The sequence below is a fragment of the Kogia breviceps genome, chromosome X, assembly GCF_026419965.1.
Source record: "Kogia breviceps isolate mKogBre1 chromosome X, mKogBre1 haplotype 1, whole genome shotgun sequence".
Taxonomy (NCBI): Eukaryota; Metazoa; Chordata; class Mammalia; order Artiodactyla; family Physeteridae; genus Kogia; species Kogia breviceps.
In genome coordinates, this window is record NC_081330.1 from 106,724,239 (window position 1) to 106,751,414 (window position 27,176).

The 27,176-nt window shown below is 37.1% G+C and overlaps 1 protein-coding gene across 17 annotated transcripts in view; it reads left to right on the forward strand.

The window, feature by feature from the left end:
• DMD (dystrophin) overlaps positions 1-27,176 on the forward strand; it is a 2,551,447-nt gene that overhangs the window by 1,330,120 nt on the left and 1,194,151 nt on the right. For all 17 annotated transcript variants that reach the window (XM_067023689.1, XM_067023685.1, XM_067023692.1 and 14 more), the window contains one exon: positions 19,076-19,248. In XM_067023689.1, the coding sequence (XP_066879790.1) occupies positions 19,076-19,248 (173 nt within the window). The remainder of the gene's footprint in view (positions 1-19,075; positions 19,249-27,176) is intronic.

Below are 27,176 nucleotides of genomic sequence, written 5' to 3' on the forward strand. Positions count from 1 at the left end.
AGCTGCAAGGATATATTGTACAGTACAGGAAATATAGCCAATATTTTATAATAACTTTAAATGAAATATAATCTATAAAAATATTGAATCACTATGTTATACACCTGAAACGATTATAATATTGTAAATCAACTATACTTCAGCAAGAGCAAAAGGAGGGAGGGAGGGAGAAGGGGAGAAAGGAGGGAAGGAAATAAAGAAGGAGAAAAGGAAGGCAGGAAGAGGAAAAGAAAGGGAAGAATAGAAAGAAGTCAGACACGCATCATTTCAGTTGTCTCATATAAATTGATGGCATTAAAGATGCTCTGGTTGAGGTGGATAAAATGTTTTGTGTCTTTAGTAGCCAGGGTGGGCGACAAGAAGTGTGGACAAGTGGAGAAAGCTCACAGATGTTGACAGGACAGTTGGGCCCAAAGTAGAGCTTAGATAAGATCAAGAAGTAAAGGCAGCCCTTGTTCAACCTCAACAGCACTGGGGAGAGCTTGTTGTAGCTGAAAAAGCCAAAGATCGTAAAGCAAAAGTCGTTCAGTCTTCTTTGACTGGTTCAGCTTTTATGCAGGACCCTTGAGACCTAAAAGGAATTATTAGGACAAGGCAATAATGTAAGGAGTGAGGATTCATTCATTCAAACATCTTTATTAAGCACTTCCTATATACCAGGCATTGCTCTAAGTGCTTAAAAAGCAGTAAACAAAACCGATGGACTCCGCCCTCATACAGCTTTTGTTACAGCAGAGGGAGACAGAATATAAGCAAACAAATGGTGGACCATCATAAAGACTACCATTCATTCTGAGCGAGATAGGGGCCGTTGTAGGTTTTTGAGAAGATGACTGATGTGATCGGATTTATGCTTTAAAAAGATCACACTGGCTGACCCACTGAGAGTAGAACTGTAGGGGATCAAGGATAAAAACAAGGAGGACAGTTGAAGAACGGATGCCAGTGGCTTGGACTAGGGTGGTAAGGAGAGATTTTCAGATTTTGGAAATGTTTTCAGAGAGAAGATAGAAGATTTATTTCTGTGTTCACCAGAAACTTGAGCATGGGTGTATAACAGCCCATTCTCAGCAGACTTGGGGCTCAGGAGAATTCAGGTGTCCTGTGAACTTGGTAGAAGATCACTTGAGAAATGTAAGATTTCTTTCTTCTCATTGATAACTTTGCCTTCGGTACTCCACTCTTGCTGTGAAGCACAGGCAAAAGTGCTGGCGACGGAGATCTTATCACTTTGGTCAAAATCTTTCTCCTTTGGAATCTATTTCATCACAGTTAAGCACAAATTTAATAATGTCAGTCACTTGAATGAAGACAAAATTAATGCCATGAGCAAGCTGACTGGTTTTCTATTCTGGTATTAGGAAAGTTAGATAATAGGAGGTACTGTATATACAAATCTGAACAGAATATCTGAAGGTAAATAAAATAATTAATGTTTCTGTGTACATTGTAATACAGGGCCATGCTAGATAAAGGGTTAGATTTTTCACCAGTTTAATAATATTCCAACAAAAGAATATTGTAATTATTGTAAATTAAATAATCATGGAGCATATAAAGTGTCAAAGCAAAATTTGTTTACAAATGCTTTTTGAATTCTACTTAAACTTTATATTTGAATAGTTTGGTGCATGGAAAAATATGACTTTTATTAATGTATTACCACATTGTAAGAACTGATATTTTGGACTATAACATTTGGAATAATGTAATCATTTCATGATTTCTCTGAGAAAAATCAAGTTTTCCTTTTTTTTCTTTTTACATTTTAATTTTTATTTTATATTGGAGTATAGTTGATTTATAGTGTTGTGTTAGTTTCAGGTATACAGCAAAGTGATTCAGTTTTACATATACATGCATTCATTCTTTTTCAGGTTCTGTTCCCATACAGGTTATTAGAGAATATTGAGTAGAGTTCCCTATGCTATACCATAGGTCCTTGTTGATTACCTATTTTATATATAGTAGCATGTATATGTTCATCCCAAACTCCTAATGTATCCCTCCCCCCACCTTTCCTCTTCAGTAATTGTGAAAGTTTGGGACTTGAAGCGGATGAATCTGTTTCTGTTTTGTAAATAAGTTCATTTGTATCATTTTTTTAGTTTCCACATATAAGCGATATCATATGATATTTATCTTTTCTCTGTCTGACTTACTTCACTTAGTGTGATAATCTCTAGGTCCATCCATGTTGCTGCAAATGGCATTATTTCATTCTTTTTTATGGCTGAGTAATATTCCATTGTATATATGTGCCACATCTTCTTTATCTATTCCTCTCTCGATGGACATATAGGTTGCTTCCATGTTCTAGCTATTTAAATAGTGCTGCAATAAACATTGGGCTGCATATATCTTTTCAGATTATGGTTTTTTCCAGATATATGCCGAGGAGTGGAATTGCTAGATCATATGGTAGTACTATTTTTAGTTTTTTAAGGAACCTTCATACTGTTCTCCGTAGTGGTTGTAACAATTTACATTCCCACCAACAGTGCAAGAGTGTTCCCTTTTCTCCACACCTTCTCCAGCATTTATTGCTTCTAGGTTTTTGATGATGGCTCTTCTGACTGGTGTGAGGTGATACCTCACTGTAGTTTTGATTTGCATTTCTCTACTAATTAGTAATGTTGAACATCTTTTCATGTGCTTTTTCTCCATCTGTATGTCTTCTTTGGAGAAATGTCTATTTAGATCTGCCCATTTTTTGGTTGGGTTGTTTGTTTGTTTGTTTTTGTACTGAGCTGCATGAGCTGTTTGTATATTTTGGAGATTAATCCCTTGTCAGTTGCTTCATTTGCAAATATTTTCTCCCATTCTGTGGATTGTCTTTTTGTTTTGTTTATGGTTTCCTTTGCTGTGCAAAAGCTTTTAAGTTTAATTAGGTCCCATTTGTTACAATTTGTTAGTTTTCATTACTCTAGAAGGTGGATCCAAAAAGATATTGCTGCAATTTACACCAAAGAGTGTTCTGCATATGTTTTCCTCTAGGAATTTTGTAGTATCTAGTCTTAACATTTAGGTCTTTAATCCATTTGGAGTTTATTTTTGTGTATGGTGTTGGACAGTGTTTAAGCTTTTCAGCTAGCACATTTATTCTGTTATAAATATATTTCCTTTTTTCAATTGCTTTTATGATTTGGGATTTATTTGATTTGCTATTTTATTTGCTTGATTGATTTGCTATTTATATTTGTGAAGTACTTTACAAATATTAATCTATTTGCTATAATTGAAATCATACTTAAATCATTAATACAGTATCTCAATTTTCACTTCTCTTATAGTGAAGAGATTATAGATATTTACTGCATTATAATTCATATTTATATGTACCTTGGTAGTTTCCCTTTATGCTTTCTACATGTCTCTCTTTTATAGGAAATAATTAATTCTTTTCTCCCAGCCATTATTTTATCAGGCCCATCAGTGGTCCTACTTTGACCCCCATGGTGCAGTTTACTCCCATCTTTGCTAAAATGTACTTTAAGGACTCACTTCGCCTCCTTCCATTCTCCTAGCAAGACTATTTTGATAATTCGCGTCCTATAAATTCTGAAAGTCAGGAACTTCCACGTTAAAACTTACAATTTATGATGCTGGTTGAAATTTTGAGGTTGCAGTTAAGTTGTGTGGAGGTTTTTCTTTTATTCATGAACTATTCAAGCTGTTCTTTGACCAATTATGATGTCAGTTTTTTTGATCTGTGATATATAATTACTGATATAATATATAATTACTGACTTGTTACTTATGTAAGGACAGTGCATCATACTATGGAGAATGTTTCCACCAAAGTATATAGTTGTATTTAGGAAGTAATTTTGACATGTAGCCATAAACAATGCAGGGGGAAAAAAATCGAAAGGACACCTTACCATAGAGCCACTAAATATAACTTTAAAAAATTTCTTTAGAAGCTCAGAAAAAATTAATTAATAAGTACTTTAATGCCTTTTGATTGAACACCCTTCCCAATTTGATATGTCATTAATGTAGTGCCTGGTAGCTAGATGGGGCATAAAGTGGATAAGAATTAGATTTATATAGGATGTTGCCTTCATCTGTCAGAGAAAGACAAATTCCAGAGAGTGAAAATGAACTGGAGTTTGAGTCTTCGGTGCTCCAGTTTCTCTTTCTCAGGTTTAAGATAGATCTACTCCCTGGTGGCTGCTGTCACAGCTACTAATGGGTTTCTCTAATCCTTTTTTTCTTAGAAACGAAAGTTCTGTGCTCCTCTGTTAGCCAAGTTACAAAGTGTCTCAAGTCATTTTTGTTAACTAAAACTGCCTAAAGCTATTATTTCCACCTTCTTAAAATGTGAAAGCAATCATGCAGGATTTTATAACTCTTAAAACACATATACGTGCATTTAAGTGTATGTATATCCATTTAACTGCAGAGCTACATTTATTAAAATGGTGATACTGAGTCAGCAACAGCGAAAGATACAATTTTTACCATTTACAGTGGTTTGCAAATGAGCCATCTACTCCTGACATTTTCCCTCTGGTGACCAACATCCATCATACACATAACCACTAGGAAGAAAAAATATCTTGTTTGTGTTGTTCACCACTATATCTCCAACTCCTAGGATGGTACCTACCACTAATAGGCACTTAATGGACATCTGTTGAATGAATGGATGACAGTCTGGTAAATCCAGGTATGAAGTCTGTGATTGAAGAGGACAGAACAATGTTAATCTACTAGTTCCAAGAATAAAAAATGATTTTTTTAAATTTAAAAAAGAAACAAAATTAGCCTCTTTTACATTATAGCCAAACTCATTGAGTTACATCATCCAGATGTGTGAATTCTAACAAACTAAGCGTATATACCAGCATGGAGAAATTTGCTCTAGATTTGTACACACTGAATTTTAAACCAATCATTTATGAAAGCGTGCGGCAAGAAACCCACAAATAATTAAAATATTAGTAATATTTTTCCCAATCACTTGGCTTGCATTTTATGATTATGGCAAACAATAGGCTAGAGTGGTTGGCAAGGCACTGGATTTGAACATGAAAGACTTAAATTTAGACACGTAATCTGACTCTTAATAGTTGTGTCCTGGGCAAGCCACATAAAATTTCTATGTCTCAGTGTTTTTAACTTTGAAATTAGATCAATGATAATACCTGTCCCTGCCTACTCAGCAGTAATATTGTGAAGATAAAGTGAAATCATGTAGGATTATATAGAAAAATTCTTGTAAAAAATGTATAATTATATAAATTTCCAATTTTGCAAAACCCGTATTACTTCATCATATATCCAAAGTCTTAAAAATTATTGTAAATTAAATTTCCGTGTAAATAATCCTGCAAACAAATTGCCTTTAAGAATGTGGTGAGGGCTTCCCTGGTGGCGCAGTGGTTAAGAATCTGCCTGCCAATGCAGGGGACATGGGTTTGAGCCCTGGTCCAGGAAGATCCCACATGCTGTGGAGCAACTAAGCCCATGTGCCACAACTACTGAGCCTGTGCTCTAGAGCCCGCGAGCCACAACTACTGAGCCCACGTGCCACAACTGCTGAAACCTGCATGCCTAGAGCCCGTGCTCCACAACAAGAGAAGCCACTGCAATGAGAAGCCCGCTTGCCGCAACTAGAGAAAGCCCACGCACAGCAACAAAGACCCAACACAGCCAAAAATAAATAAATAAATAAAATAAATTTTTAAAAATTGTGGTGAAACATAAACTTGCATACTTAAATGTAAAAAAAACTTTAAGTAAAATGTTAATAATAGCATAAGATATACATAAAGTTATTTCCAGATTTGGCAAGTTGCCTAAAGGTTAAAAAAAAAAGTAAAAGAAGAGAATGCACATAGGCTAAAAAACATTTGTTTTTGACAAAAACTTTAGCTAGAGAATCTTACTTACTTTCAATCATATTTACTATATTTCCAAAGCTAAGTATTACTTATTCAGGGGTAAAATTTTTCATTCTTCTATTAATTTTAGGTGCCAAATGAATAACTCAGTTTTTAATATTTCTCTTGAGGATGCAGGCTCTAAATCGTTCCACGTTTCCATGCTCCTATGGCTTTTACCAAGAATAGGATGCTATTTTTTGGTTTGTTGTTGTCATTTTTGTTTTATGTGGTTTTATTTTTCATTGAAATATGTTGAATTCATTTTTTCCTAATTCTATTTCAGTAATTTAGAATCCTTTGTTCTGAGTTCAGAACCATGACTTAAACTATTTAAAAGCATTGAAGCTCTAAGTTAAGGAAGTTAAGGATACTTTAATCAACAGTGGTTTTTTTTTCCTTTTTTCCTTGGAATTATGAGACTTATTTTTGTTATTTATTTTGTTGTTGTTTTTCTCTTGCCATTTAAAAAAGCTGATCTGATCAATTTTCTTGCTTAAAATGGTAGTCATGAGCATGTTGATACTTTAATAACATTCAGTTGAACCTTATGAATTGGCATTATGTGGGTCAAAATGTTCAAACATTGGCAATTGCGTATAGTTCAATCTAATACAATAACTTTTACCCGTCTGCTTGTTTCTGAATCCTAATGCATGTAATTAAACAGTCAAGGTAAAAATCAAGAACTATGTATTGTAAATCGCTTTAATTAATGGATACCAACTACTACAAATTCCCATATTGAGTTTTCCAAACCTGAGGCAAAAGGATGTTCTCACCATTAGGGAAATCTCTGGGGTTTCCAAAAAGATAAAGAAAGGAGGTAGAGTGTTAAGATTCCTCTCCTATAACGTGTGTTGTGTTGTCGTTTGTTGGTTTTCTTAAATGTGTGCATTTAGGTTCAGAACAATTACATGAAACAGTGGTTTTGCTTTTCTATCCCAAATGTAAAACGCTGTGATAGAAAGCATGTTCTCCCAGTGTCAACAGCGTTACTCATTTATAAAATGGGCAAAATATTACCAAATATGTTTCCTTCTTTTTTCCAAAATAGTGTACTGTCATTTGTATTAATTTGTACAGACTTAATTACATTCAGTTGTGTATAGTAGTTATCTGTAAACTTGCTTGATCACACATACTAGATTTTCCATTCTTTATCAAAATAATAAGATGTTCATGATTGTATATTTAAATAGGATAAAATAGTATAAAAGTGCAAAGAAGAAAGAAAAGCATCCTGTCCACATTTTTCAATCCCATTCCTCAGTGGTAATCAGTTTTTCAGGTTTCCCTGGATTACTGTATTGCTGTAGAATTTTTCTCCATAAAATCTATCTGCCCCTCCTTTGCTCAGTTACACAAGACTTAAAAGCATGTCCTGGTTCTAAAATATTTGGAAACATAGAATATCGTATATCTAATTTTGAATGATGAGTAAAGCATTTGCTTCTACACAATTCTCCTTTGCTATGTTCAAGAGCCGATTTTTCTATCAAGATTCTTTTTGTAAAATGATTTTGACAATGTGCACAACGTAATGCAAAATGTACCTATCACTAAAGGATTTATGAAATCATTTTTCATTTAGTTGGTGCTGATGGCTAGGATTGTTGTCTTTGGGGAACAGTTGGAACAGTAAATTGCAGGTTTTGCATTTTTCTTTTTGTTCTCATTGGTGCTCTGTGACATCTGGGTAACTAGGCATAATTCTAAATGAAGGACTTTGTCTCTTGTTAGGTATCTGAGGTACTGTGAGGTAACCATGGAGAAGCTTGGCCAGGAAATACAGATGGACTGTTATCCCACCATTTACTCTAACAGCTAAATAACCAGTAAAAGTAAAATAGAATAAACAGGCGGATGACTGAAGCATGCACAACATCTGTTCAGGCCTGAATGGATGTCTGCAACGGTTCAAGAGCAATGTAACAAAACTTAAAGATTCAGTCGTTCCATTCAAATTGATTTTCATAAGCAAGTTAAGATTCAGAGCTTCAACTCAACTTTTCATTTCAAATTAACACATATGTTTTGAGCCTCGAATACTGTGTTTAACTCTGTAAAAGAGAAATAGAAGATGTGATCCCTGTGCTCTGGTAATTTGTAACATTAATTGAATACACATGTCAGAGTTACACAAACAAGTTAGAAAGTAATAAAAGTAGGAGAGACATAATATAGCCAAAATACATAGTATAAGGCATGAGTGTAACTGAATTTATGAAGAGGAGAAAGCAATGTAGAAAGCAGAAACTGAGAATAATTTTATAGAGGATAAAGCCTTTGAAATATTCATGCTTTGACTATAAGTGGCATTTGGCTACTACTGATTTTTTATGTGCCAGGACCCATTCTAAATTCTTTACTTGTGGTAGCTTGTATAGTCACCACAGCAACCCTATTAGGAAAGCACTGTTATTATACCCATATTCAGAACTATCCAAGCTGGAGATGATGGTTTGGATCAGAGTGGCGGGGGGTTTAAGTCCTGAATACATTGTCAAGGTAGAGCCCATAGGATTTGGTGGCCACTTGCATGTGGGTTGGTAGAGAGAGGATTCAAGGATAACACTTAAGAATTTTGGCATGAACAACTGGTACAATAGAGCTGCCATTAACTGTATCATGTGGAAAATGGCAGGAGTATCAGGTTATGGTGCAAGGTTGAGTGTAAGGTTTTTTTTTTAATAACATCTTTATTGGAGTATAATTGTTTTACAATGGTGTGTTATTTTCTGCTTTAAAACAAAGTGAATCAGTTATACATATACATATGTTCCCATATCTCTTCCCTCTTGCATCTCCCTGCCTCCCACCCTCCCTATCCCCCCCCAGGTGGTCACAAACCACCTAGCTGGTCTCCCTGTGCCATGCGGCTGCTTCCCACTAGCTATTCACCCTACATTTGGTAGTGTATATATGTCCATGCCACTCTCTCACTTCGTCACAGCTTACCCTTCCCCCTCTCCATATCCTCAAGTCCATGCTCTAGTAGGTCTGTGTCTTTATTCCTGTCCTACCCCTAGGCTCTTCATGACATTGTTTTTGTTCTTAGATTCCATATATATGTGTTAGCATACAGTATTTGTTTTTCTCCTTCTGACTTACTTCACTCTGAATGACGGACTCCAGGTCCATCCACCTCACTACAGATAACTCAATTTCGTTTCTTTTTATGGCTGAGTAATATTCCATTGTATATATGTGCCACGTCTTCTTTATCCATTCATCTGTTGATGGACACTTAGGTTGCTTCCATGTCCTGGCTATTGTAAACAGAGCTGCAATGAACATTTTGGTACATGACCCTTTTTGAATTATGGTTTTCTCTGGGTATATGCCCAGTAGTGGGATTGCTAGGTCGTATGGTAGTTCTATTTTTAGTTTTTTAAGGAACCTCCATACTGTTCTCCATAGTGGCTGTATCAATTTACATTCCCACCAGCAGTGCAAGAGTGTTCCCTTTTCTCCACACCCCCTCCAGCATTTATTGTTTCTAGAGTTTTTGATGATGGCCATTGTGACCAGTGTGAGATGATATCTTATTGTAGTTTTGATTTGCATTTCTCTAATGATTAATGATGTTGAGCATTCTTTCATGTGTTTGTTGGCAATCTGTATATCTTCTTTGGAGAAATGTATATTTAGGTCTTCTGCCCATTTTGGGATTGGGTTGTTTGTTTTTTTGTTATTGAGCTGCATGAGCTGCTTGTAAATTTTGGAGATTAATCCCTTGTCAGTTGCTTTATTTGCAAATATTTTCTCCCATTCTGAGGGTTGTCTTTTGGTCTTGTTTCTGGTTTCCTGTGCTGTGCAAAAGCTTTTAAGTTTCCTTAGGTCCCATTTGTTTATTTTCGGTTTTATTTCCATTTCTCTAGGAGGCGGGTCAGAAAGGATCTTGCTGTGATTTATGTCATAGAGTGTTCTGCCTATGTTTTCCTCTGAGAGTTTAATAGTGTCTGGCCTTACATTTAGGTTTTTAATCCATTTTGAGGTTATTTTTGTGTACGGTGTTAGGGAGTGTTCTAATCTCATACTTTTACATGTACCTGTCCAGTTTTCCCAGCACCACTTATTGAAGAGGCTGTCTTTTCTCCATTGTATATTCTTGCCTCCTTTATCAAAGATAAGGTCACCATATGTGCGTGGGTGTATCTCTGGGCTTTCTATCCTTTTCCATTGATCTATATTTCTGTTTTTGTGCAAGTACCATAATGTCTTGATTACTGTAGCTTTGTAGTAGAGTTTGAACTCAGGGAACCTGATTCCTCCAGCTCCATTTTTCGTTCTCAAGATTGCTTTGGCTCTTCGGGGTCTTTTGTGTTTCCATACAAATTGTGAAATTTTTTATTCTAGTTCTGTGAAAAATGCCAGTGGTAGTTTGATAGGGATTGCGTTGAACCTGTAGATTGCTTTGGGTAGTAGAGTCATTTTCACAATGTTGATTCTTCCAATCCAAGAACATGGTATATCTCTCCATCTATTTGTATCATCTTTAATTTCTTTCATCAGTGTCTTATAATTTTCTGCATACAGGTCTTAGTTTTGATGTGTTACGTTTAAGATGTTTATTACACATCCATGTGGATATCAAGAAACATATTGGATATACTGGATATATATAAGTCAAAGTTCAGGAGATCATCTCAATTAGAGATATAAATTTAGGAATCATTCATTAGTTGTTCTTCCACACTTGCTCGCAAAATACGGGTTTTTCTGATGTTCTTTCCCAGCCCTCTTTCCTCTAACCCCGCCTCTGCGGACAATCTCAGCCACTCCCACAATGTATATATCACGTTGATACAACTGGATCTTATTGGTGGAGGCGGAAAAAGCGATAGGCAAGATGTCACGATCATTCTATAGATTCACTAATAGTGTCCAATAGTGGGCATTGGCAGATGTAGGGAATCAGCTGTTGAATGATCGACTCTGCTAAAAGCTACAGCAAAGTGCTTGTGGGCTAATAGAAAAAGGAGGACTTTGTCTTTCCGGCTGACTGTCATATCCCAAGTACCTAGATTGTATCTGGCACATAGTAGGTTTTCAACAGATATTTGTTGAGTTAATGAATGAAGACAGAGCTATAGCTCTCAGAGAAGTGGAGAGAAACCTGAGGCCTAGCAGAACTTGGTAGGACTAGAGACCAGGGCTGTGTGGTGAAGGCTGTGCTTAACAGTACTGAATGGTACAGAGGTGGGAGAAGATGTGATGAAGAAGCTTTTAGTGAACCAAATAGAAATTTTCTTCAAGAAGTAAATATGGTTAAAAAAATGTGATTTATAGGTGTTAATAGCCATCTGCTCACATGAGTCATTTTGGGACATAAAAGCTGAAGAATCACTAGAAAGCAATTTTACAGTTTTTAAATGAAATTCAGTATACTTCAAGCCAGAATATAATTGAAATATGGAAGTCAGTTTTGGGGGAAAATACACCTAGACAATCAATTTCATATTATCTTATATTTTAGCTTATTTTGTTATATATCTGAAACTATCTTGTTTCAATTTTAAGATAGCTTTTCTTTTCTTATGGAAACACTTTTACTAAGGGAACACTTGCAAAATTTGAAGTAAATATTTTATAAATAATTTCTAAATATTTTGTTACAAACTTTAAAATAAAGACAGAATTTCAGATTAAAGTTTGTATACACATCCTATGATTGACCTATTATTTCAAATCTTACTTCAGTAAGAGTTTTAAACTCAGGAACCTGTGTTTGAGCTTGCTTCTTGGTATAAAACAGGAGTAAGGATCCCTATAAGTTATAGATTACAGAGAAGGCACAACAGCAATATACTATTTTAAATAGCACTTTTAGAAACAGAAATCATATAGGCACTTTCCAGAGTTATTATAAAACAACTTGCAGTAAGTAAAAAAAGACATTAAAAATTCACAAAGTTCTTGTTTAAGTTTATTATCATCAGAAGTGATTAATAATACATTCAATTTATCAGATATCGCTGTCTTCTTCTCCAGCCCTGTTCACTTTCTACAGTATCTAGTTGGACATTCATATAAATAGATTTACCGTTTAGGTGGGTAAAGGCATGCTCTGTAGTGAAACATTCTGACAGCAAGGGAGTAGTTGTTGCTTTACATTAAAAAGAAGAAAAACTGAGCAGCAGAAATATGCCCCTTTTGATAGAGAACAGAGCCTAGTTAAGAGTTACTTGAGACCTTTATCTCAGCCTGATTAGTTGGCTAACAGGTGCCTTGCTTGGTTCGCTAGATCAATTGTCTGTAGTCTTAGTTTCTCTTTTTTAGCTCATTAAAGATACTTATTACATAATACTTGAATCAGCAGAGTACTTAAAGGTTCAAATTGTTTTGTGTTATGAATCTCCTTAAAAACTGATTCTCTTCTTAAAGGGAAACCCACATTTCTAAATATTATTTATCTCAAAGCTGAGTCCTATATTATTATGACTGTGTTGTCAGTGAGCTCTTCTTTAAACAACAGGCTTTTCACCTCAAAATGTGAGTTAAAGCAGTATAGTTCATAGTCTTCTGTTTTCCCTTATTGTACATATCTGGACTTCATCTTTCAGTTGTGAAAGTTGCTTCACTATCAAAATTTTCTCAATTAAAAGTGTATAAATAAGGGTCTCACTTAACTTATTTGATTCTGTGAACCAGAGTGGAAAGGATGCTATTTTGAAATATCAAGGACTTAAATTATATAGACTCATGTATGCGTACCTTCCAGAAATTGAATTTTCCATTTCCAGGAAGAGTGACTGACAAATAAACATCTCACAGAATTGAAATGGGGAGTGGGGAGGTCATTTCATAGGTGCATGTCAACATCAAGAAGGAAGTTGACTAAAAAGTGTGTGCTTCCTCATTTTGCCATCATATTTTCAGGCAAGGTAAGGAACTATTTCAGGGAGAGAAATGGAAATAATATACTCTGTAGTGATCCTAGGGATTTTTCTATCACCATAGCAACTACAGTGGCTATGGTTTCATTTTCAGAGGGTCAGAAACTATAAAGATCACTTATTTCTAGACAAACTAAAATAGTAAAAAGCTATAAAATATCTCATCTCTGACTTTAAACTATGGAAACTGCTACAGAATTTTCTTTGGTGCATATACCATTTTTCTGTGTGCAGTGCCTCAGGGACAAGAGTATGTGTAGGGACTTTAAAAAGGATTTCCTGGACTCCAGCCAATTTTGACAGCATTCTCTGAGAATGCACCAAGGAGCTATTATCTAGATATCCAGGGAGTATGACATCTCCTGCCCCAGTTTTTGCTTTTCTCATTTAAGATAGAAAGTTTTCTAGCCTTTACAACATGCTGCCCAGCATTGCTAAAACTGTTCATAACTTGATTCTGAGCAATTCCATCACTCTCCAGAGAACTGGGAACTCTCCAGAGATTTGGATTAAAATCAGGAAGCTTTGCAAACTCAAATCATCAGAGAGAGACTTTATATTCTCTCACACACACCCCGCATGAAAGCCATCAATGGATTACTTTTAGACCAGTGGGGAAGATCCTCCTTCCCTTTTCTTAAACTTTACCCCTTTAGGAAATTACAGCTATTCATTTTAAGTGTTTGGGCTCCCGACACACGGACAAACGGGGCCGGTTGCCTCAGTGTGAATTTCAGTAATCAGCATGTCAGTCAGCTGGATGCTTGGTATCGAGTGGAGCACTTGTCAGAGTTCTGGAATTTTGCCCTTGGGCTGGCAGCCACGTTAACATGGAGTCCATGAGTCACTTCAACAGGAGTTGAGCCAGTGCAAGCACTGGCAAAGGTCATTTTGTCAGGCTGTCCAAGTCAGCAAAGTTAACAGAAGCAGAAAAGAAGTCATGTTGGTGCACCTGACCTAATCCAGCTAGTGGGGTAGCCCTAAATATTCCACCCAAGACTCTATGCTCAGAGCCATCAGGAGATGGTAATGAAATTTTGCCAGGTGGATAAAAGAAAGAACGAATGGGCTTCCCTGGTGGCGCAGTGGTTGAGAGTCCGCCTGCCAATGCAGGGGACACGGGTTCGTGCCCCGGTCCGGGAGGATCCCACATGCTGCGGAGCGGCTGGGCCCGTGAGCCACGGCCGCTGAGCCTGCGCGTCCGGAGCCTGTGCTCCGCAACGGGAGAGGCCACAACAGTGAGAGGCCCGTGTACCCGCCCCCCCAAAAAAAAGAAAGAACGAATGTAAGAGGTTTGCTTGAGTGAAGGGACTTCTAGGACATTGATAACATATACCAGATCCATTCTGTCTTTTTTAAAATTTTTGTTATATTCTCAGTTTTGTTTTTATTAGTAGTAAACTTTTCCTCCATAAAGAAGTATCTTATGTCAAATAAAGCAAACCATAGCGTAGTACTAAGCAATTTTCAATTTTGTAGTGAAAGAGGTTGACAATGGAAGACAGTCTTCTCTGTCCAGATTTACATTTCCATACTTTAAATATGCTGAGATTGCTCTTGGTAAGATCACCAGTCACGTCCTAAATATCCACAGTTGACTTTTTACTCCTGTTCCTAGATGCATTTGACTTGTAGGTGGCTCCTCCCTCCCTCCTTCCTGATGTTCATTCTCCCTTTAGTTTTAAAATATTTTACTTTTCTGGTTCTTCTCCAAGGTCTGATGAGATCTACTCTTTGGACATATTCATCTCCATCCTCAACCTTTGCTTTCCACAAAGGGTCATCCTTAGACAAATTTTCTTCTCACGCTTTCACTCTATCAAAAGTTTCTGAGCAATTTGACCATCTCTCCTCTAATGAAACAACACCTAGTATATTCCATTGACTAGCAATTCTGTAACCCTGGCAGAAGACAATTTTAACCTGCATTTCTCCAGATAAGGAATCTCACAGGATATTTCTGTGTTGGCATACCTTCCTTTCCCTCACATGGTAATACTTGTTAGATACATAATCTGACCACAGAGTTAAATTAAGTTGCTTACCAAAAAAATAATGAAACCTTCTAATTGCAAGGTGTTCATGGACTTGAAGAGAACACCTTGGAATTTTATAAACAATCTCTCTCTCTCTTTCTCTCTGAAATTCATTCACATCACCCATAACCATTGTGTCTAGCTGATTTGCAGACCTGGGAACACAGATGCTTTCCTCAGGGTTCCATTGTAAGCATTGACTTTTGCCCCTTACAACCGACATTATCTATATCCACACAAGATTCTATAGATTAATCTTCCCTCAGGACAAGTCCTCATGCACCACAGTCATGAAGTCTTAGAATGAGGCAGGAAAGCTCCCTAAGATCTACCCATGACTTCTCTCCTGCTGCCCAATCTGGCTGGTGAAGTTTGCTGCAGAGCCAGCCTTCTGGGAAGCTGCAGGCTTAGCAACAGGCACCCCCTATCTAGCCTAGTCTCCATCTCACACATGGTTGAACCTCCCCAATTTTTCCTGCAAGTCAGCAAATATGTTCATTTTATTGATACCTGTTAAGTTTTTATATTTATAGAGTTCACCCTTGAACAACATGGGTTTGAACTTCATGGATCCACTTACATGTGGATATTTTTCCACAGTAAATACTATAGTGCTATACAATCCATGGTTGGGTGAATCCGCGGATGTGGAGGAACCACAGATGTGGAGAGCCAACTGTAAATTATACACAGATTAACCCTCATTTGATTCAAGGGTCAACTGTATTTATTTATCCTGACAGGAAGCATGTGATCTCTGGGTCAGAGAACACCTCACTGATTACTCAAATCCCCATGAGACGTGCAGTGAGGGCCAGATGTACAGGAGAGCAACCCCAACATTATAAACATCAGAGCTTATATAAAGGATTTGGCACATCTGATAGAGACAGACAGACAGACAGACAGACAGACAGACAGACATGGAGGGACTTGGGTGGGTGAGGAGAGAGAGAGAGGCGGGAAGAGTGAGACAAACAGAGAGAGACTTTTGCTCTGGCATGTAAACACATCCTCTCCAGAGAGAGGGGAAGGTCTAGGTCTGTTATCCTCAGAATGTAAGTTGGAATGTAAGCAAAGGGATCCAAGAAAAATAAGCTTCTGAATCTCCCTGGAAAAATGCACTAATCTAAACACCAAGGTATGTTTGCTATACAATTATCCTCTAACCCAGATGCCCATGTTCTTTGCTCAGAAAGGCCAGACCGTGTGGAAATGTGAGAATACGTATGGCCCAACGATATTTGCCATCTCATTCATATTCTCAAAGTCTGTTACCAACTGCCTATTGAATGTCTATTGTCTGACAACCCAAAGGCTTCATAATATGATTGTGTACAGAAGGAAATAATCACTTACACACACACACACACACACACACATACACACACATACACACATGCATGCGCACACAGAACCTGTTCATGAAATCCTTTTACTCAGATATCAGTATTCATCCGGATGCTCAGGCCAGAAACCTGGGAGTTATTCAAGTCTTTCCTCTTCTTCACCCAACAAACAGTCACTGAGTGCTGCCAAGTTTCCTTCCTAAACAACTTTCTCAATTCAACTCAATTATGAAGGACAACTAGATATTTGATTACATTAATAACACTTTAAAGTTTTTAGATGTAGGATACGGTATTATGTGTACTTTTCTTGAAAAGAGTTCATGTATATTGGAAACATGCTGAAGTATTTATGGATAAAATATTATATCAATTTGTTTCAAAATAATCCAGTTGAGGAGGTGAATGGGTGGAAATATAAAGAAACAAAATTGTCCATGGTTTCATAAGTGTTGGCACTGGATAATGGGCTCATGGGGACTGTTTGTACTATTTTCCTTTTTTTCCTTTTTTGCTTTTGTATATATTTGAAGTTCATACACACACACACACACACACACACACACACACACACACACACATCATGGTTCCCCACTGTCTACTGAATTACATGCAGTATTTTAAAGTACATTATTAATCATCTCCAGCCTCTGTTTCCTGACCCATCTTCCCTGATCCTGTACATTTCTGAAAAGTCAGTTGTATACGGCTACTCATGTTCCCTGTCTTTGCATGTGTATTACCTACTAAGTATGATATCCCCTCCATTTCACCTACTCAGCTGTGTCTACCCCAGATTGCACTTCCTTTATGAGCCCTTTCCTTGGCTTGTGACCATATATGATATATGATTCATTCCTTTTCTGAACTTTGAGAAAAGATTTGGTACCACTTAGAACACTCATCAGATAATTTCTCATCATTTAACTGGGACTTCTAAACTATAATTGTTTCCTTCAGTTTCCAAACCACCTCCTCCCTTACTACCTCAACAAGATCAATTTAAAACTTCTTCGAAACAAATAAAACTGTGCTTCACCTACCTTTGCTTTCTCTGTATTGGTCCTTGTACATGAAAGAGCTCAATAAATGTTTACCCAATTGACTTGTCTTTGACAATTCAGATGAGCAAAATAACCAAATTCACATTTGTAACACTAGACAAATATGTTAGTTTTTAGCATTTTTTGAACATTAATATTTTAAAGGATTTTTATTACAAAATGACATTGTGTATTTTCCCCTTAAATATAATCTAGATTGTAAAATTATGGAGTTAAATTTTGAGATACTTTCACTTACTCAACACAAATGCACTGGGTATCTACCATGTGCCAGGCACAGGTTTGAGCTCTGGAAACCCAATATAGAGCAAGACAGGTAACATCCCTGCACTTATAGGATCTAGTCTAGTGATGTAGAGAAGCCAGTAGTTGTATAATTTCATGTTAATCATAAGTGCCATGAAGAAAAATGAACAATACAAGGAATACAGAGCAGTTGGAGCTGCTACTTAAAATGGAACAGTAGATAAGGCTCTTCTGAGATGAGAAAGAAGTGAGGAAAACAGCCATATAAGTGTCTTAGAGGGGAAGTATTTTTGGCAGAGAGAATAGCAAATGCAGAAACCTTTAAGCAAGAGCATGCTCCCCATACTCAAGGAACACAAAGAGGCTAATGAGGCTGAAATGGTGTGTACTTGGAGGAGACTAAGGAAAAAATAAGATTAGAATGTCAGGCAGTGTACAGCCAAGTTATGTAGAGATTTGTAGGCCATGATAAAGACTATGGTTTAGGAATTCCGTGGCGGTCCAGTGGTTAGGACTTCCACATTTGAAGCGACTTCGTCGCTTCCACTGCCGGGCGCGGGTTCAATCCCTAGTCAGGGAACTAAGATCCCACAAGCCGGGCATCTGGGCCAAAAAAAAAAAAGACTATAGGTTTGATGAGGAGCCATTGGAGGGTTTTGAGAAGAGCAGTAATTTGATTTATGTTTTGTAAGAATTTCTTTGGCTATTGTGTGGATAATTGACTGGGAGAGGGGCAAGACTGGAAGCAGGAGGATCATTTAGGTAGCTATTGTGATAATCTAGGTGAGATATAAGTATAACATATCAGCAGAGCAATAGCAAGGGAGATAGCGAGAAGTGGTCAAATTCTGGACATGTTCTAGAAGTAGAGCCAACAAGATTGTCCAACAATTTGAATACTGGGGATTAAAAAAGAAAGATCAAGGATGATTCCAAGATTGTCAGCCTGAATAACTATCAATTGATGTGTCATTTACCAAAGGAGAGAAAACCATGGGAAGAGGATACGGGGATGCAGTTCAGAAGGTGGTTATGTTAAGGTTGAGATGCTCATGAGACATCTAAGTGTCAAGAAAGTATCTAGATTTGTGAGTCTGGATTTCAGAGTTGAGGTCAGGGCTGGAGATGTAAGTTTGAGAGTCATTGTCATATAGAGATCATTTACAGTCATGGGACCAAATAAGAGGTAATATAGATAGACAAGGAAAGAAGTGTCTGAACTAAGCTAGAGCACTCCAATATTAAGAGATTAGTAAGATGGGAAGAATTCTGTAAAGGAGACTGAGAAGCAGTGGACAAGAAGGTGGAGGAAAAACCAGAAAAATTCAGGTTACAGAAGTCAAATGAAGATAGAGTTTTAAGATGGAGGGAGTGAGTGATCACCTGTATCAAGATGAGGACTGTGAATTACCCATTGAAGTTGGGCATGTTGAAATCACTGGGCTTCAAAGCTAATGACTTTTAAAAGTCAATAGAGTAAAAAAATGCAAGACCATTAATTACTTTGGGGGTTGATAAATTTCCTTTCTTCTCTTTCCATAGACAGCTGAATCATTTTTGACTTGCTTTAATATTTCAATATTACAGAATATAAAAGACAGCCTGCAACAAATCTCAGGTCGGATTGACGTTATTCACAATAAGAAGGCAGCAGCATTGCAAAGTGCCACACCGGTGGAAAAAGCGAGGGTACAGGAAGCTCTCTCACGGCTCGATTTCCAATGGGAAGGAGTTAACAAAATGTGCAAGGACCGACAAGGGTAGGTACCTCTTTCCTTTTCCTAAATGATTATACCTGTCTCCCAGGAATTCTAGAGTTCATTTCAGTGTTCTCCATGGAAAAAAGAGAGGTAGGGAGGAAGAGAGGGAGAAGTATCACTTTCACTGGAAAAAGGTAAGTGGAGTAAGAACAAATAATGATGAACAGTTCAGACTAATGAGCTGAATTCAACAAATTTTTCTGTACTGAAGTTAGTATTACATTGGAGCACGATAATATCCTCTAAAATTTCAGGTAATGTCAAAACCCATCTGGTCATTTAATTGAGGTGGTTTAAATAATTGTACAATATAAATTATATACCTTTGGTCAAGTCTGTATCCTATAGTTTTATAACAGTTTGATATACTTAGATTAATATATTGGAAATATAAGCTGGCAACACAAAGTTGATTTTCGTGTGTTGCTTCTGTTTTGAAGGTGATCCTTTACATTTTGAAGTCCCTCCACTTTTTTGCTACAAGGAATTTGTTGATTTAAAATAATTAATTTTTAGTGCTTCCCTTAATTAAAATATCCAACTGTTGACCAGATTTTTAAAATTCACATACATTTCTTAGCCTCATACTACAAGAAGGTATTGTTTTCTCTTCCAATTTTAGGTTAAAAGGAATAAAGTTGTAATGGCTTAAAACAGTTTGTTTCAAAGATTTGTTCAAGACCATCTTCTTCATTATTCTCAGAGGAAATCAAAACATTTTTAATAATTACAAAGAACCTCCTTAGTATCTCTCAGATCCGTCCATTTCTTGCCATCTTTACTTCTATTTTTGTTCTTCATTTACTGCATTAGATTCCTAAATCAATACTTGTAGCAGAAATGTCAGTTGTCTTCAGTGATTATCTCTCCTTTGTTCCCAATTATCTTTCATCCAGAATTGTCTTTCTGAAGTGTAAGAAAACTTACATTCCCTTTAGAATAAAGTGCAAACTTATTAATTGGGGATATAAGGCTTTCACATGACCCCTGATCCTCTGGTCAGCCTCACTGTTCATCAATTCCTGCCTGCCCTACAACCCCTCCAAATTCTGCTCTATCAATATTAAATTGATTTAAAGATTCACAAATGTTTTCTGCCCTCTCTGGCCTACCTGCCCTTCAAGTCTCATGTGAGATGTTATTTCCTTCTTAAAATCCTAAAAATATTAGTTGATCATAGAAACTTAGATATTATTTTAACAGTAATGGAATATAATATCAACATACTATTTATGTATTTGCAGATGTCACCAGACTTGGTGGCTACTCTGTAGAGTACCTGCTCCAAAGTGACCTATTCCTAGAATTTACTACATAGCAATCGATTTATTTTATTTATTTATTTTTTCCTTTTATGCCTTCGGCACAAGCTCCTGAAGAGACAAAAGCTGTGTTTTATTTTGTGTGGTATGCTCAGGGCTAAGGCAGTCTTGAGCACGAAGTGGATGTTCTGTGTGTATGGACTGAAGCCTCCTGCAAGAAGCCTGAGAATATTTTTCCCTGGATGGTCCAATAGTTCTATCTCAACTTACTGGAAAACAGCGGGCCCTAGGGTATCCAAAGCCATTCTTGATAAATGGAAAGAAACTCAGCAACCCTATGTATATACTGCAAAAGACAAACTCATATTGCCATCATAGTACACCTCTCAATAGCCCACGTTGAGTCAAAATGAGCTTTTGCAGTTGCTCCAATGAGGTCAGTTTCATCACTGTCTTTGGGGGTGCTTATTCCACTTTGGGGATGTTTTTGTCTTTGTTGTCTTCTCTCAGTGTTTTCTTCCAGCCATCCAAGGCCACCAACACTATCCCCTAAGAACCCTGCAGGGTTCTTGGGTAGCCAGTGGTTACTGTGCTTCTATAGACACCTCCCATTCTTGCATGAAAGCAGAGGTGAAACTTTCTGCTTTCTGAGGCTTCTCCCCAACTTTATGTCATCTTTGGTCAGTGAGCTAGGTATTCCCTTCTGACAGTCATACAACTCTTTCTCTTTCAGTTCACCTTCAACCATAGTCTTTAAAAGAAGCAGAAGACTAATGCCATTCCACAGAGAGAGTAAGCTGAATTCTCACCCCACATCTGGGTGGGATCTTTCCTGAATTCTCACCCCATGTCTGCGTAGGATCTTTCCTATGTCTGGAAAGAGATAGTGTGTCACTAACGCCAGTAGACCCACTCTTTTCTTATCCAGATTCTGGAAAAGTATCCTAATTTTTCTCTAACTGGGTTCCTCTAGGAATTGGTCAGGAGCTGCTAAATTTCCTGTGACTTTTAGTCTAGTGTCGAGGAAAACTGTTTTAAGTTATTGCTTGTGAGCACGGACACTAGAGTTCAACTTGTTTTGGTATCCTGGCTTTCCTGCTGACTGGCTTTATGTCCTTGAACAAGTTCCCTAACCTTTATGCTCCACAATTCCCTTATCTATAAAATGGGATAAAAATATTTCCTAAGTCATAGAGTTGTTACGAGGATTAAATGACACAATGTATATAGAGTGCTTAGCAGATTGCTTATACATGATAATGACTCCATCAAGCTTGGCAATTTTGACGATAAAAATAATGGTCTTCTGGCTCTCATAGTCTTCATGCCTGCTAATTCTTTCTTATATGCTTTCACATTTTCCTGAGCACAATGGAGAGTTGATTTAAATTCAGTCCCTGATTTGAAGAACTTCCCAGTCCTAGAGAGAAAATGGACAAACAGCCAATAAATTACAGGTTGACAGGTGTGAGCAATGCTAGAGGGCAAGAGCAAGATCTTGGGGAGTGGAATAGGAACATCTTACTCAGAGTCAGGAATAAAGCAAGGTCAATGGACCGTTCAAGGTTCTGAGTTACAACTAACAGAAAGTAACTCCAGTTACCTTAGGTAGGATAATATAATTGCAAGGATATCAGGTAACTTATGGAATCAATGGAAAGGCCTGCGAGTCAGGTTTAAATATGGGCAGAAATTGTCAAGGAAGACCAGGATATACACCCAGAAACACACCCAGCATCAAGATATAAGATGGATCTGAATTATAAACTTCTGTCACTGCCGTGGTCCACTGGTCCACAAGAGATACCATTGACACTGGATATTGGTTGCTACTATCCTGCCAAAAAGTATCAAAATTATTATTTCTTTTTGTGTCACTAATTTTAGAATTAAGATTTCTGACAGAATTATTTGGTAAAGCAGGAGTTGGATATTTTTTTTCTCTGAAAGGCCAGTTAGTAAATATTTTAGTGTTTGCAGGTCATATGATCTCTGCTGTAACTGCTCAACTCTGCTGTTGCAGGGTGAAAGAAATCATAAACAATATGTAAATGAATGGGGATGGCTTGTTCTAATAAAACTTTATTTATAAAGACAGGTGGTAGGCCAGATTTTGCTGGTGGGCCATAAATTGCCATCTCCTGTAATAAGGCATGCTTCAGTCATATAACTAGGTTCTAACTGCCAGGGGTCAGGGAAAATAAATAGCTGGAATTTGGGATCCATTGCGGTGATAGTCAGGAATTTATCTCCCACCAAGCCCATACAATGGTAGACTTTTGAATCCTTAGAGAGACTAGAAGCTATAGATTCTTTTTTAAAAATTGAAGTATAGTTGATTTACAATGTTGTGTTAGTTTCTGGTGTACAGCAAAGTGATTCAGTTATGCATATATATATGTATACATATTCTTTTCCATTATGGCTTATTACAGGATATTGAATATAGTTCCTTGTGCCATACAGTAGGACCTTGTTGTTTATCTGTTTTATATGTATTAGTTTGTATCTGCTAATCCCAAACTCCTAATTTATCCTTTCCCCACCCCCTTTCCCCTTTAGTAACCATAAGTTTGTTTTCTATATCTGTGAGTCTGTTTTTGTTTTCTAAGTAAGTTCATTTGTGTCATATTTTAGATTCTACATATAAGTGATGTCATGATATTTGTCTTCCTCTGACTTACTTCACTTAGTATGATAATCTCTAGGTCCATCCATGTTGATGCAAATGGCATTTTTCATTATTTTTTTATTGCTGAGTAGTATTTCATTGTATGTATATACCACATCATCTTTATCTGTTCGTCTGTTGATGGACATTTAGGTTGCTTCCATTTCTTGACTATTGTAAATAGTGCTGCTGTGAACATTCGGGTGCATGTATCTTTTTGAATTAGAGTGTTCTCTGGATATATGCCCTGGGGGTGGGATTGCTGGAACATATGGTAATTCTATTTTTAGTTTTTTAAGGAACCTCCATACTGTTCTCCATAGTGGCTGCACCAGTTTACATTCCCACAAACAGTGTAGGAGGGTTCCCTTTGCTCCACACCCTCTCCAGGTTTTGTCATTTGTAGACTTTTTTTTTTTTTTTTTTGCGGTATGCGGGCCTCTCACTGCCGTGGCCTCTCCCGTTGCGGAGCACAGGCTCCGGACGCACAGGCTCCGCGGCCATGGCTCACGGGCTTAGTTGCTCCGCGGCATGTGGGATCCTCCCGGACCAGGGCACGAACCCGTGTCCCCTGCATCCGCAGGCGGACCCTCAACCACTGCGCCACCAGGGAAGCCCATGTAGACTTTTTAATGATGGCCATTCTGACTGGTGTGAGGTGATACCTCACTGTAGTTTTGATTTGCATTTTTCTCATGAATAGAAGCTGTACATTTTTAAATACCTTCATGTTGGGTTCTCAACAAAAATCTACTGATTTTGTTTTAATAAGTCAATTTGAGGTTAAAACAAAATACCTTTGAGCCAGTAAGAAGGTATTAGTATATTTTCATGTATGATCCAGGAATGATAGTGTATTAGTCAGCTATTACCATAATATGGTGATACAAATCACCCCCAAAACTTGATGGCTTAAAACAAGCCTTTATTCTCATGCTTATGGATCTTTAGGTTGTCTGTGTTTTGGCTGACTTAGGCTGAGTGTGGTTGGGCAGCTGTTTAAAGTTATGGTTAACTGGGCTAGGCTAGGCTCTAGGATGTGTGCTGGGTTAAGGTCTGTTACATATATATTTATTCTGGGCTTAAGATGAAGGATCAGTGGCACAGTCTGCTCATGACAGGTCACCAGAGCATGAACCAAGCCTAATTTCCTAAGAGCACTTATGACCTGTGATCATATTAAGCCACTCACATTCCATTGGCCAAAGCAAGCCTGACATCAGTAGAATGGGGAAGTAGTCTCTTCCCTACGGTGGAAGGGAAAGAAGAATGAATATTTGCTGAATAATAATCTAAACTATTATAGATAGTTAATAATTAATAACACAGGATTTTTTTACAGCTAGAAAATACCTTAGTGATTTTATCCTGCTTCATTATTTTATATGGGCGACTAAATCACAAAGATATTAAGTGACTTGCCAAACACATGCTACGTGACACATCTGCATATTTCTGTTTCACCAAAATATTTAGCTCTAATACATCTACATAGTTTACTTACAAATAAGTTACAGACATGAGAAAATGCGTTAGTCTCTTGGCATTCCTAAGGCATAGTTTCTGAGACCATCCTTAATCAACAAATTCGTGAACGCCATAAGGGCAGAACTCATCTCTATTAAATGTCATAAAGTAAAACAGACATTACTGTCTAAGTCAAGGCAAGTGGAGGATTAAAATCCAGATTGACTTGTGACTGCTCACTCATTATCTAGGAGACCAGCTTCCATACGTCATCTTCCAGCAAATAGAATTTCAACATGTGCCTCAGTAAACTTACAAATCCTCGAAGTATTAAAAGTGGCTCCTTTCCATGGACACACAAATGGTGAACACAGTAAATATTAAATCCATGAATCCTATGTGTGCATATACATATCCTTGTATATGGATAGATATCCGTATATATAAACATAAGATAAATATTTAACTTTATGAGAAATTAACATTGTTGCTAAATGCTATTTTCATCTATTTCTTGGTGGATTGCTCACTGTTTATAAAAGATACCTACAGGAAACACATGAAAATAAAGAATTAACAGAATATCTACCTAGTATTAGAGAAACAATGTGCTTTCCTTCTTTCAACAAGCATTTAAGGAGGACCTTTCAAGTGCCAGATACTTTGTTGTCTTTCCTTTCTTTCTGTTACCACCTTTCATATCCCTCAAACCATTAATAAATTTGCCCATTTTCAGGAAATTACTCCTCTAGTCTTAGAGAATAGCACAAATCAAATAAGATTTTAAAAGTGAAAGCAGTTTCTAGACTACAGATTGCTCTGTAGCCATAAGATGGCATTATTGTGTAACAACAAGATTCTGGTCTGACAGTGTGAGGGCATTTAAAAAATCACATTCTATTACCAATGATGTTTCATAAAATAAGAAATAGGAAAACTATGTTGCATAAAAGAAGCCAGGCACAAAAGGATATATGTTGTATGATTCCATTTATATAAAACTCCCAAACAGGCATATCAGGGGTTTAACGTCAGATATGGTGACCTTTGTGGGGAATAGTAATTAACAAGGGCAGGAGCAAGGCCTGGTGTTCTGAGTGATGTTTTATTTATTCATCTGGATGCTGGTTGCATTGGTACATTTCCCTTAAGAAAATGTATAGAACCGTACACTTGTGATTTGTATACTTTTCTGTGTGTATGCTGTTACTTGAATGAAATTTACACTTAAAATTTAAAAAATCATAACTACATACATTTTTAAGTACAGGAAGGCCCCGATCTCAGGATTTTTTAAAAAAAAAGTATGTAGTTTTAAGAAAAGCATGTTACATTGTTCTATTTTTGGCCTTTCACCCTGGACCTCCAAACACTTTATAATAAGCCAGTACAGACTCTAGGATAAGTTTGTGAGCACCACCACTCTGGAGAAAGCTTTCCTGAATTTCCCACCATCATGCTGGGACCACTGTGCTACATGTCAACAGGATGCTGGGGATGGGAGAGCTGGAAACCGCTTCCCCAGGGATTTCTCCTTTGTTTAGCTCCCTTAGCGCCAAGCCCACAGCGTTAATGCGCTTACAGACTCTTGCTGCTGTGAGACAATGAAAGAAATGAAACGAGAGAAAACAGGAATAGAAACCAAAGAAATCTGACTTGAAGAGAGAGTTCCTTAATCATCTCTGTATTCATATTCTGGGGGACAAGCATGTAATTCTGCAAGCCCACTCCAAATGCAACTTTCTCATAAGCATTTGCTATCTCAGTTGTAATTTTTCTACTGGAGCATTCAATAAATATTTTTCTCTTATGTCAAGGTAAGGGAAATAACCACACACCACCCACAGAGGAAAGGAATAATATATTAATCCTTATGGCATCACCATACAATTTTATCCTCTAAAGTGGAAGCTAGAGGAACAGATGCATAATCTGGGAGCTTTTCCAGAATTGTTTGTTCCTAAATGAGACATTCAGCTATAGCAGCATTAGCAGCCTCTTCTGTTTGTCACAATGCCATATGTATTTGGGAAGATACATGAGAAGCACACACAGGATCCTGACAACTCAGGAAGGATTAACACTGCAATCTTAGAATTAGTCTCTACTAAATGTAAAGATTTTTATGCCAGATTGGATCTTTGTTTCCCCTCCCAGATATATGTATAAGTGCCAATACATAATTCTACTGTTGTTTTTTGAACTTGGTAGAATTAAGAAATAAGAGGTAAAAAAAAAAATACCCTGAATATGGGAATTTTTTTTACATCTCATTTCAGAATCATTGTTGTACTGACCAGGGGAAAGTATTCTCATGCATTCATTCATGGGGACACTGCAGAGGAAGATATGTTAAATTGAGGAAGAAGTGACATTTTCTCTTTATGTCCCACTTTTTCATGCTGCTGAGACCATGGTGTATGGGGAAGGCTTCTGATTTGGTTCTCAAAATCAAGATATGTTTTTGAAAATCATTATTTATTAAATAATTGATTCGATAGAATTCATTTTTAGAACTTAGTTATATA